General features: G+C 47.6%; 1 protein-coding gene across 1 annotated transcript in view; it reads left to right on the top strand.

Moving 5' to 3' along the window:
* SUSD5 (sushi domain containing 5) overlaps nucleotides 1–12,283 on the top strand; it is a gene marked incomplete at both ends in the record, with an annotated part of 34,590 nt that extends 22,307 nt beyond the window's left edge. Inside the window, 2 exons of the mRNA XM_081105549.1 lie at nucleotides 1,142–1,330; nucleotides 10,983–12,283. Coding sequence (XP_080961675.1) covers nucleotides 1,142–1,330; nucleotides 10,983–12,283 — 1,490 coding nt within the window. The remainder of the gene's footprint in view (nucleotides 1–1,141; nucleotides 1,331–10,982) is intronic.
* Nucleotides 12,284–13,245: the final 962 nt, after the last annotated feature.

Here is a 13,245-nt window from a genome sequence, read left to right as displayed (position 1 = left end):
GCTGTGTCCCCCAAGACTGACTCTGGGGCCAGCTTGAGGGCAGGCATGGTAAGAAGTTCCAGGGCCAGGTAGGGAATCTTCTCCATGTTCAGATCCAAGAGTAAGGCTCCCCCACAGAGTGAACCCAAATGGAAGCTGCATATTGGGTGATAACCATGTGTGGGTGTAGGTTCGTCTATTGTAACAAATGTATCACTCAGTATGGGGTGTTGAGGCTGTGCATGCGTAAGGGTAGCGACATAGGAACTATCTGTACTTGCTGTTCAGTTTTGCTGGGAACCTAAAAATGCTATAAAAATAGTTTGCTTTTTAAAAATGTATGTTCTCAGTAACACATATATGATCCCATTTATGTTAAAAACCACACACACACACACACACACACACACAACTATATCTATCTATCCGTGTGTGTGTGTGTGTGTGTGTGTGTGTCTGCATGTGTTTGTATATACCAACTGATCCCAGAGTTGCCATCATCAGGGCTGAGGTTGGAGGACGAGAGAGCCACCAGTGCTGTACTCTACAGTCGGTAACATTCTAGCTTTTGACAACGAGAACCTACTCACTTATGTCAATAAGGCCAAAAAGGGGAGCTTGGCCCTCGCCAGTTTGGTTCCATGGATAGAGCGTCGGCCCGCAGACTGAAAGGTCCAGGGTTCAGTGCTGGTCAAGGGCACATGCCTGGGGTGTGGACTCGGTCCCCAGTGCGGGGCGTGCAGGAGGCACCCAATCAACGATTCTCTCTCATCATTGATATTTCTCTCTCTCTCCCTCTCCCTTCCTCTCTGCAGCCAATAAAAAAAGGGGGGGGGAGGGCGCTGCTCATCTCTGGTTCCTCCTTTCAAGGAGCCATTACAGGGTAATGTTGCCTGGAATAGTAAAATGCATAGATGTATTACTGAGAACATACATATTTTAAACGCACAATTATTCATTCAACAAATATTTCTGAGTGTCTCATCTGTGCCAGGTGTTTTGCCAGGCCCTGGGATGCCAGCCTGTAGGGGAACCAGCCCCCGTGATCCCAGGTCAAGGTGCAGGCAGCACCCAGGGAGGGGGAGAGCTGTCTTTTGTTTTCTCCCAAACTGCACAAGGTCTGCATCGTTTGGGAAAGCTAACTGTGATTCCTCCTCCCCAGAGAAGCCATGTGGAGACCCGCCTTCATTCCCACACACCATCCTGCAGGGACGCACCGGCCTGGAGATGGGGGATGAGCTGCTGTACGTGTGCGCCCCGGGCCATGTCACGGGCCACCGCGAGAGCGCCTTCACCTTGCTGTGCAACAGCTGTGGGGAGTGGTACGGCCTGGTGCAGGCCTGCGGGAAAGGTAAGCCGCCCTGGGCCGGCCGCCTCCACCTGCCCTGACATGGTGGAGTAATATTTTTTTTTTAATTACTGTCTACTTTGCTACTTCTCATATTTTCTGTGAACCATTACATTTTTTTCCTAGTCATTGGCAGACTGATACTTTAGTAAAATGAAATAATATACATGAAATAATATAAAACTAAATTAAACAAAGATATTCAAAATAGGAGCTCAATTTTTTTTTTGTTAAATTAAAAGAACAAAATTCACCTGTCATGTTGTTTAAAAGCCTCTAGAAACTTCCTCTCGGTGTACCTACTTGCCTTGTTGCATACCGGTAACAAAGGGATACCGACTGGGACAAGTTCTAGAAGCATGAGTGGAGCAATCTTCTAGCACTTTCCTTTGTGTCAGTTCTGATCGTTCACCTGTCTCAGAAAACCTGGCAGCAGGCCCAGCCCGAGTTCCTGTTTGTTGCATCACCTCAAAGCGCACCCATACTCACCGCAAGATGGTTCATGAGCTGGCTTTCTCCTGCTCAGGCACCGAAGCCACACCATTCCGAGCCACACCTACCAGCCAAATGACATGTTTACTGGCCCCAGTAGAGCGAGAACTAAATGCGGGTTTTGTGTGTCTGAAATGGTGTTTATTTTCTCACTGCAAAGCAGAGTTGTTAGAGCCTTCAGCTGCTGGGCAGGAATCTTGGTTTCTACACTTGGCTGAGTATACAGACCGTTACAGTTTTCAATACTCTGTAGGTTTAATAGTTAACGTCTTCGTGTCATTATAAGTGTGTGTGTGTGTGTGTGTGTGTGTGTGTATGAGACAAGAATATCATCATCATGTATTTCACTCCCTTTCGCATGCATTTTTCCAGTGAACATCACCTTGTTTGATTAAAGGAACTGTTTGAAATTGGAGAAAAGTCATCTTGGGAGAGTGGGTCAAACAAGGGTTTTGGAGTTGGACTCATCTGGGTTCAGATAACAACATTCCTGGTACCGGCCGATTGGCTGTTCCTTCATTCACTCACCCTACATCCCTTCGCTTGGCCAGAGTCCTCGCCGCTGTGTATGCCAAGTTGGGCAAAAGTGTCCCAACCCTAAAGAAAACTCTAGTAACCGCTGCCTCAAAGGAGACAGATGATGAAGTAGAAGGGAGGGGAGGTGTCGCAGAAGGCGACATTTTTAAAGGAAGTGTGTGTTTGCAGATGGAAGAAGTGCTCAACAACCTTGGGCTTCGCAGTCTGAGAAGGTCCGGGCGGCCTGGTACTTCCAGTGAGTGTGTGGGGAGTGGGCCACGCTGCCGTGACAAAGGCTCCGAAAGGCCTTTAAGATCTTCCGCCCCAAGCCCCATGGCTTCTGCTTGCACTTCCTAGTCTGTAGATCGGGAAAGTGAGTGACGCCTCACCCAACCAGCCCCGCTACCTCTGAGCTCAACCGCAGATAGGCGGCCGCTCCCTCCCCAGGCCTGTCGCAGCTGTGGAAGCGGGGCGCCTTCCCCGGTGAGGCCCTGAGAAAAGAGTGGCCGTCAACCAGGCCAGACGCGCCCTGGCTGTCTCTGTCCTGGGACTTGGTTGGGACTCTGTCCAGTGGGCTGACCTTTCCCAGATTCTGTTCTTTAACAGCTCTGTTGACGTGTAATTGGCATCCAGTAGGCTGTACCCATTTAAAGTACAGACGTCTCTGAGCTGTCACAGGTGTGTGACCCAGGGAACCACCACCACAACCAAAACAAAGACCATCCCCGTCCTCCCCGGGCCTCCTGTGCCCCTTTCTCGGCGAGGAGCCTTCCGCACTGGGCTTCTCCTTTAATCTTCACAAGTAGAAACGGCCCGTTCCAATGTACAGATGGGGAAACTGAGGCACGGGAAGGTTCAGTGATTTGCCTGCGTCACACAGCCAGAGAGAAGCAGGGCCAAGACAGAAAGCCAGGCAGGTCTCACTCCACCATCTGTATCGTGTCTGTGCTTCCGCCAGGGCGTCTAAACCTCGGCTCGCCCTGCAAACGGGTTGTTCCAACACTCAGAGAGTCCCTCTGCTTTTTCTGTCATTTCTAAAGCTTTTCTTTTGTTTCCTTAAATTACCTTCAGTTTCTATTTTTCTTCATCTCTGGGACTTGACTTCCTTTACAGAATAAAACAGGAGACTGGAGCCGAATTCAGACTTTCCTTGTCAATATTGCCATATTTGTTCAGAGCTTCATCGAGCCAGTGGTTATTTCTGGCTTGTCTGGTTGTCTTTTTCAAAATTACTATTTTTAAAGGCTGAGTAGCCAAGACCAGAGAGAGAGAGAAAAAAAAAAAGGTCCGTGTGGGCTTCCAGAAATGCAACAGCATGAAAAAAGATGACCGGCCCTAGGAGCATGCCAGGCTGCTGGCTCCGGCCTTGTGTACGTCACCCTTGACCCTGTCACGCCCGGATAAACAACGCGGGCAGCGCACAAGTGAGCCTTCTCCTCTCACCCCTCAGCTCTATCTCTCTGTTTTCCTAAAGGTAGAAACACACAGGGAACAGCCTGGTTTTTGCCAAGAGAACCCACGAAGTTTACATTTCCTGGACCCGTTGGTCTAACTCACAAGGCCCCGTGTTGTGTTCGCACAGGTTTCAGGGAGAGGTGGGGGAGGGGAGGGGAGGGGAGGGCTGGAAGGGATTGCTGGAGGATGAAGGAGAGTGGGGACCCAGGAACGCAAGGGGAGCAGAGAGAAAAAGCACCTCAACTGGCAAGGAGCTGGGCTGCTGCATCTGGGGGATGGAGCGTCATTGTTGGTTGAAATTCAGTGAGTAACAAACTTGACTGTCGCTCATGAGGAGGAAAACAGGCTTGGGACACTTTTTCATGAGCAGGCTATTTATAAACACTCGGTGTCCTCGTCTTCACTTGAGGTTTGGGGAAAACTGACGTAGCGAGTGAGAGCCTGTTTCTGAGCCAGAGCCTTGACTTGTGAGACTTGACTTGGGGAGATCAGAAGAGCTTAGCTCGGGGCCCAGGGCTGCCATCCAGAGATGCTTTTGGCTCAGGGAGCTGTGGAGGCAAAAACCTCCAGACAACAGACAGACAAACATACGCACACTCTGAGCTCAGACTGACCATAAGGGTCCGGGTCAAGGCAGGCCTCCCCATAGCCAGTGGGCTGACCTTTCCCAGATTCTCAGCTCTAACCTTATATGTTAGGCCAGTGTTTCCTGCCCATATTCCAGGTACCTTCTGACTCCGGCGTATTTAGGGTCATGGGGTGGGTGGCCCGCGAGAAGGAATTTAGCAGGCAGGGATTCTGTTCAAAACTAGAACTCAGGGGTCCTTTACTATTCTTTGCTACTATCACAAAGCAAATAATGCCCTGGCTGATGGACTCCCAGACTGAATCAAGCTGTATCAAAACTCATGCACCTCTTCACTCACTCATTTATTCATTCAGCAGACAGGTCTGGAGTGTCTGCTACGTGCCAAGCACCAGGCTGTGTGCTGGGAACACAAGGCAGACATGTCGCTGTTCTCAGAGTTCCCCGGGCAGGGGAGCTGGGCAGGTGTGCAGCGAGAGCAGGGTGGCGTGTCAAGTGGCAGGTCACTGCCAGCACAGATGGGTACTGTCCCCATAGTTCCGGTGAGTAACGCATTCCTTCCAAGTGAGACCATTTAAGGTCTATGTGTCAAGCATCAAGGTCGAGTTTGGTTTTACCCTGTCCGTGTAAAAGTAAGAAGTGTCTCTGAAATATTCTTAGCCAATCCCCATATCATAAATATAAATACCTTTCATTTCACCCATGACGGCCCATTTCTTTTGGTTATTATTGTAGTTATCAAGCCACTACGGTCACCAATAGAAAGCCATTTTAGATATTCAGGGTGCTAATTAGCAAAGCAATGGTTTTGATCAAGATACAGGTAATAGCCCTGGCCAGTTTGGCTCAGTGAATAGAGTGTTGGCCTGCAGACTGAAAGGTTCCGGGTTCAATTCTGGTCAGGGGCACATGCCCGGGTTGCGAGCTTGATCCCCAGTAGAGGGCATGCAGGAGGCAGCCGATCGATGGTTCTCTCTCATCATTGATGTTTCTATCTCTCTCTCCCTTTCCTTTCCTCTCTGAAATCAATAAAAACATTTTAAAAAAATACAGGTAATAGAAGCACTTATAGTAGCCACATCTAGAGAATATGTTTCCTGATGAAATGCTGTCTGCTCCTCAATTGTAAATTCTTATTTGGTAGCAACTGGTTTACAGCTTAATGGCAGTAACACACACAATATCACACAGTGGATTCTTGAAACATTTCAAAGTAAAACATCCTAAGAAAAATGAATGCCTACTATGTTTATAATTGAATGACATCTTAACAAAGTATAATATTGTTGAATTTCCTTTCCCTCGAAGATTACAGGCATTGTTCTTCTGTCTTCTATTGAATGCTGAGGAGAAATTATAGGCACGCCTGATTTAATTTTTGTTCTTGCTCATGATTTGCCTTTTCTGCCTGGCTATCAATTGAATTATTCCTTTAAACTTGGGCATTCAGTAGCTAAATTCTGTGTCCGTTTTTGATCGTTTGTTTAAATTTTTCAGAGTAACATAAATATAGAATGCTTCAAAAATCAAAGGTTATAGAGCTCATTGAATTGTATCATAAACACATCCATATAAAAGAAATGGTAAAATAGGCCCCACTTTTTAAAAAAATGTATTCTTATTGATTTCAGAGAGGAAGAGAGAGGGAGAGATAGATAGAAACATCAATGATAAAAGAGAATCATTGATCAGCTGCCTCCTGCATGCCCCCTACTGGGGATCGAGCCTGCAACCCAGGCATGTGCCCTTGACCAGAATCAAACCTAGAACCTTCAGTCCACAGGCTGATGCTCTATCCACTGAGCCAAACGGGCCAGGGCAGGCCCCACTTCTTGAAGGCCAGAGCTACACAATCACATTGCAAAAGGACTTAATGTGGGGGAGAGCAGAGAATTGCGGCCATTTTTTAAATCAGTCTACCATAACCAGTCAGAGAAACCACATGAAACAATCCAACCACATTATCTTCAAGTCAAAGATTTAAGTCGTGGCTTTGACTCTCCATCTGGATTCAGGATGACTTGTCATATATATATATATATATATATATATATATATATATATATATACTGGTAAATCTTAGAGAAAGTTTTGTCATAGTGGCTTTTGTTTTATTTTATTTGCTGTGTTTTTAAGAAAGGGAGGTACTTCCATGCAAAACCTCATGTTTACTCAGCAGGATGGCAAGAACGTGTGCACAACAAAGCTTTGCAACTCCACCTGACAGTCTCCAGAGCAGGGATTCTGAACCACATGTTCCATGGGGACAGGGACTCTGTCCTATTCACCAGTGACCCCGAGCCCATCAGACACACAGTGGACACTCAGTGTTGGAAGAGGGAGTAGATGGGTGCAGTGCTCGGAAGGACGGTGGCACCGAGAACGAGGCAGTGACACACAGTGAGGGTGCAGGAGGGCAGCCTGACCGAGCCCTGGGACCCGCATTTGAATTCTATGAGACCTAAGAACGGTCCAGCCATCTGAGGTGGCTTTTGTCTGGGGATGGTGAACGGGACATCATGGGGTGGAAGGATTTCCTGAAATGATAACCGGGCTTTTTTTTTTTTTAGCATAAAACATACATGCATTTTACATTTATCAGAGGTGTTTGCTCTTTAGCCACCGTTTCTTTTTTGACTGAGGACACAAGTGAATGGGCCTTAATTTCAGGAGCAGATTAGAAAGGATTTTAGATGTTGTTTATAACTCTGCAAGTCATGCAACAAGCACTATGGAGTCTTATCAGTGTCATGAACCTGGCAAGCTCAGGAAGGGGGGTAGGGTGGTACATGGCAGGCCTAACAAGCTCAGTGACAAAAAGTAACCAACCACACAGGGTGTTCGGATCATAAATCCCTAACTGGGCAGGTCGTGGCGGGTAGTCACCTGCCAGGCCTACAGCTTCCCTAGCAAAGGTCAGTCTTGCCCTTAAGTGAGCCCTGTACCTGTTTCTTATGCATGGAGGATAACATACCTTTGAAATGACAGAGTGGTTTTCTTATCTGGACCCCTCAGGGCACAAGAGCAGGCACCGGAGCACGGACCCCTCACTGTTATCTTGTTCTCCCGCATACCATCTCTACCTGCAGTAAATGTTAATTATTAGCTAAGGAAGCGCTTCTCCATTTTACTTTTTATCCAATTCTAGAGATTCCCCTGCTTTGCTTTCTCCAGCCTCCTTAATCTGCCACCGATGGATTTCACGTAACCCTCTCCAAGCCTTCTCCTCTGATGCTAAAGTGTAAAATGAGCTGCAAAACTGCCATTCTCTGGGCCATCTTCTCAGCCTGTTGAGATCTTGCTTCCGGGCATGTCCTCAAAATGTTGGCTCAAATAGCCCCTTATGAAACTTTTCTATAGGTTTGGGCATTCTTCTGTGGACATTTGAAATAAGCCAAATGTCCACGAATCGGGTCTCGGAGCCGGGGAACGTGCCACACGATGCCTCAGCATCCCCCCCCCACCCCCCCACCCCCCCCACCCCCCCCACCCCCCCGCCCCAGACCTTGGTTCTGAAGCTCCTTACACTGTGCTTTCCAAGGTGCAAAGCCAAGTGGGAAAAACTAAAATCTGTTTCTGCCCACAGAACACTTTTGACACCAAAAATGTGCATCGGAGGGGGATGGGTGGGGTCTCGCGCTAACAACCAATTCTCCGAGTCTCCCCGCAGTAGCCGGGTGTCCTACAACTGAATTGAATTCTAACGTTAACTACCCAGAGCTAGTGCCAACCCCACGGGTTAAGGGCTCAGTCCCACAAAATCCCCGTGTCCCCCCTCCCCCCTCCCCTCTCCCGCCCGACTTCAGACATCAACCGCAAGTCCAGGGCCTCCCATATTGCTGACTGACTGGCTTTAAATTGCGGGTTCTCACCACCCCCTCCTCAGGCTCCATAATCTGCTAGCACGGCTCACAGAACAATGACCAGCTTAGAAAGGATACAGAGGAAGAGGTGCACAGGGAGAGGTCTGGAAGGATCCGGAGCACAGGAGCTCCTGTCCCTGTGAAGCTGGGGTGAGTCACCCTCCTGGCACATGGATGCATTCACCAACCTGGAGCTCTCCCAACCCTGTGGTTTCTGGGTTTCCATGGAAGTTTCATTACATAGGCATGATGGATGAAATCGCGGCCATTGGGAGTGAACTCAGTCTCCAGCTCCTCCATCCTCCGTCCTCCCTCCTCTTTCCTCCCTCCTCCCTCCCCCCTCCGCCCTCCTCCCCCCCCCAGAGGTTAGGGAATGGGGCTGATAGTTCCAACCCTCTAATTACATGGTTGGTTCCTCTGACAACCAGCCCCCCAACATCCTGAAGCTACCGAGGGGCCCACCAAATCACCTCATTAACATAAACTCCTCCCTCTATGGTGAAGAAGCTTGTTCTTAATAACAGTTGTTCTTATCTTTATCCCTCAGGAAATTCCCAGGGTTTTAGGGGCCCTATGCCAGGAACCAGGGGCAAAGACACATCTATATTTCTTATATCCCAGTATCCAGGGAGGGTTTCTGTTGTAATAGTTAAGTATGTCTTCCTGTAGAACTTGACTTGTAAAGACCACCGAGAATGGGGAAAGCCTAGCAGGCTGCTCTCTCCTGAGGACACAGCGTCCTGAGCCTTCCTGAGCTGCTGACCTTACTTTCTGGGCCTCCTGACTGTGAGGCCTCCGTTCATGGCTACTCAGCTGGATTCAGAATACTTCACAGAGTAGTCTTACAAAGAGCAAATCAAAAGGCACCTTTTCACTTAATTATAACATACACATTACAAGGGAATGATCAATACTAGTAAATTATCAGAAAAGAAACAAGAAATGTTAGCCGCCACACAGGTCAAGAAGTAGAATGAACGTTGCCCCAAAGCCCTGCTTATGCCCAGACTCAGTCGTCACCCCTCTCTCCTATACCACCTTCCTGACTTTTAACACCATAGAGTAGTTTTGTCTGTTTTTGAACTTTATGTAAATAGAATCACCCAGAATGTGTTCTTTTGTGCCTGGCTTCTTATGTCCAACATGACGGCTGAGAGAGTCGTCCGTGCCCTTGTCGGAGTGGTGGTTGGTTCATGTGCATTGTGTGAATAAAGGGTGGGGCAAAAGTAGGTCTACAGTGGGGAGTATGCAAAACAGAGTTTTGTATTCTTGTGTTAGTTTCCATACAAACAACTGCGAGCCTACTTTTGCCCCACACTTATACAACGGTGCAGGTGTCAGCTCTGCAGCTCGGGGACATTTGAATTGTTCCCGGGTTTTGGTTATTATGCACATTCTGGTGCCTGTCTTTCTGTACCCATGTGCACACACTGCTGCTGAGTGTACATTCAGTAGTGGAATTGCTGTGCCATAGAGCACACACAATGTTCAATTTCGGCAGCAATACCTGGGCAGTTTTCCATAATAATTGTTCCAATTCCCACTCCCACCGACGGTGCTGCACATCCTTGTGAACACTCGACATGGTCGGCCTGCTGCATTTTAGCCATTCTGGTGCTATGTAATGGTATCTCATTATGGCTGTAATTAGCATTTCTCTATTACAATTGAGATTGAGTGTCTTTACACATTTAATGTCTATTTAGATTTCTTTTTTGTGCCAATTCAAGTGTCTTGCCAACTTTGTGAAGGTTTCTCTGTCCATTTATTATACATTTGTAGGAACTCTTTATAAGTTCTGGATACAAACCTTTGAGGATTATATGTATTGCAAATACCTTCAACTCTGTGGCTAGCCTTTTGACTCTCTTCCTGGTGGCTTTGATGAACAAGAAGTTCATAATGTTAATGTAATCCTGTTATTAATTTTGGGGCCAATACTACAGTCTTAAAAAGTACTCCAGTTTTGTAGTAAATCTGGAAATCCTGTAGTGTACATCCTCCAGCTTTTCTCTTCTTTTTCAAGAATACCTTGTCTATTCTTGGCCCTTTGCATTTCTATAAATTTTAGTATCAGCTTGTCAGTGTCTCAGATTTGTTAGGATTGTATTAAATCTAGATAGATCAATTTGGACAGACTTGATAACACTTTGAGCCTCCCATTACATGAACATGGTCCACCCCTTCATTTATTTAGGTCTCCTTTAATTTTTCTCAGCAATATTTTGTGCCATTAGAAATATTGCACATCTTTTGTTAGATTTATTCCTAGGTGTTTGATTTTTTTTTAATGCTATGGCAAGTGGCATCTTTTTACATTTTTGTTTTCTGTTCATTGATGGTAGATAGAAATACAATTGATATTTTATATGGACTATAGACCCAGTGTTCTTGATAGTCACATATTAATTATAACAGCTTTTATATGTAGACTAGAGGCTCGATGCACGAAATTCGTGCAAGGGGCTCAGCCCTCACAGCCCAGGCTTCATCCAGAAGGTTGTCCGGAAGGACATCCGGAAGGATGTCTGGAAGGTCGTTCAGCTGTCCAGTCTAATTAGCATATTACACTTTTATTACTATAGATTCTTTGGGTTAATCTGTCATACACAGTCATATCATCTGTGAGTGACAGTTTTATTTCATCTGTTTCGGTCCCTATCCTTCTTATTTTCCTTTCTCGTGTTCTACACCAGCTCTGTGAACTTGGACCTAACACAGTTTTCCCTCCGTTTCCTTCCAGATGAGGCTGAGGCACATATTGACTATGAAGATAATTTCCCTGATGACAGGTCTGTGTCATTCCGAGAGCTCAGGGAGGATGCCCGGACAGAGGCCGAGGAGGACAGGGGTCAAAGAGAAGCCCCCGAGGAGGCCCCAAAACAGGACCGTCTGGTCTCCATTTCTGCGGGCAGAGATAACATAGCCCAGGATACAGCCTTTGTGCCAACCACAGGCTTGCCCAGCACTGGGAGCAGCGTTCCCACAGACCTGCCAGGATCGGTACTGAAAGGGAAGTACTTGTTCTGGCTTCCTGCCGAGACCTTCCACAAGCTTGAGCTGGAAAAGGAGATGGATGATGACACCAAAAAGCAGCTTCCTGCTGGAGACAACCACAGGGGCATAACGTTGGCCCCAGGTGAACCTGAAACCAAGGTGACCTATAGCAGCACTGGTGGACCCTCGGGGCCATATGTAGGCAGGAATGACAGCAAGGCAGGGGACCCGATGGTGAGCAGCAGCGACGAGTCCTGGTTAGACGGCTACCCTGTGACTGATGGGGCGTGGAGGAAGACAGAGGCAGAAGAGGAGGAAGTAGAAGATGGGGACAAGGGAGATGGGTCAGTAGGGTTGGAAGAATGTGCTCTCTTTACTTCCCATCAGCCCATTCTTGTGGAAGTTAATAAGCCCAGGAGTACCACCTTCACACCAAATGAGGACACGACCCACAGTTCAGTTCTTCCAACTCAAACACTAGATGCAGAAGCTTCTGCTCTCAGACCCAAGAGTGTGTCTGAAACCGAGGGTCCCAGCAAGGGAGATGGTGGCTTGACCAGGTACCAGTCAACTGTCCCTTGGAGGTTTGCCATAGAGAAGTCTCCTGTGGCCACCTCACCCTATGAACTCACCAGCTCTACTCTGGAGACAGTAACAACTGCTGTCCCAAAGACGCCCAACCATATTCCCTCAACTACCATGGCAGCCACCCAGGTCCCCATGGAAACCACGGCTCCCGAGGTCCAGGATAACTTCCCATACCTGCTGTCAGAGGACTTCTTGGGACAGGAAGGCCCTGGTCCAGGTGCAACTGAGGAGCTTCTTCCAACCATGGAGCCATGTGTAGGAGACGAGTGTCCCAGCTTCAGCAGAGGCCCCATCATCGCCACGGTCGTCACCGTCCTGTGCCTGCTGCTGCTCCTGGCAGGCGTGGCGGCCGTGTGGGGCTACCGCAGGTGCCAGCACAAGAGCTCCGTGTACAAGCTGAACGTTGGCCAGCGGCAGGCTAGGCACTACCACCAGCAGATTGAGATGGAGAAGGTCTAGCCAGCGGTAGCGTGGGCTCACCCAAGGCCACTTGGTAGGAAAACGAACTGTGATACATCACATTGGTAAACACTGATCGTTCACTAGAGCATGAAACAGGTGGACGAGGGCTTGCCTTTTGCTCTCAGGTCTTTGTTTTCTAAGCTGAGAAGTAATCTCTGAGGTACCTGGCAGGACAGCTTTGATGGTGTCATCACACATGTCGGTATCTCCTCAGCCATCTGCCCTGGAATGAATCGCACTCATCCCCAGACCTGGGCTTGGGCCCTAATTCCACCACGAGATCAAAACTCACCTCTTGCTTCATCATACTATTGTCTTCTTTTCTTCTTAAGAAATAAAATGACTGCCTCCATGACCTGACATTTTTGCAATAGGCATAATAAATGGAGTATTTGAGAGCAGTGTTATTTAGGATACAGATATTTAAGTGTTGGGAATGGGAGCAGCGGTTCTCAACCTTCCCAATGCTGCGACCCTTTAATACAGTTCCTCATGTTGTGGTGACCCCCAACCATAAAATTATTTTCGTTGCTACTTCATAACTGTAATTTTGCTACTGTTATGAATCGTAATGTAAATATCTGATATGCTATATGTATTTTCCGATGGTCGCGACCCACAGGTTGAGAACCGCTGGAATAATGGGTTATTTCCTTTTAATGTGATGTTGCTGAGGGCAAATGAGCTGAGAACCAGGACATAGTCCGGAAGCTTTGAGACTTCTTTTTAATTGTTCGTTGAAATTGGAGAGAAGTTAAGACTGACATTTTGGGGGGGATAGGTGAGGCGTGGCCAGACACACATCCACGGCTGTTCCCTCCATTCTGTGGGACGGCCCATCGTTTTTTAAAAAATAAGGTCAGCTTTGTACCGGTAAGCACCGTTTCCTCTCGGAAATGGCGTAGTTGTCCTTGACCGGTCTGTGCCTAGGAATGTCTTAGAATTTTTGCCAGGACTAA

This window comes from Myotis nattereri, assembly GCF_964212035.1.
Source record: "Myotis nattereri genome assembly, chromosome: 14".
Lineage (NCBI taxonomy): Eukaryota > Metazoa > Chordata > Mammalia > Chiroptera > Vespertilionidae > Myotis > Myotis nattereri.
This window is presented reverse-complemented; position numbering and strand designations above follow the sequence as displayed.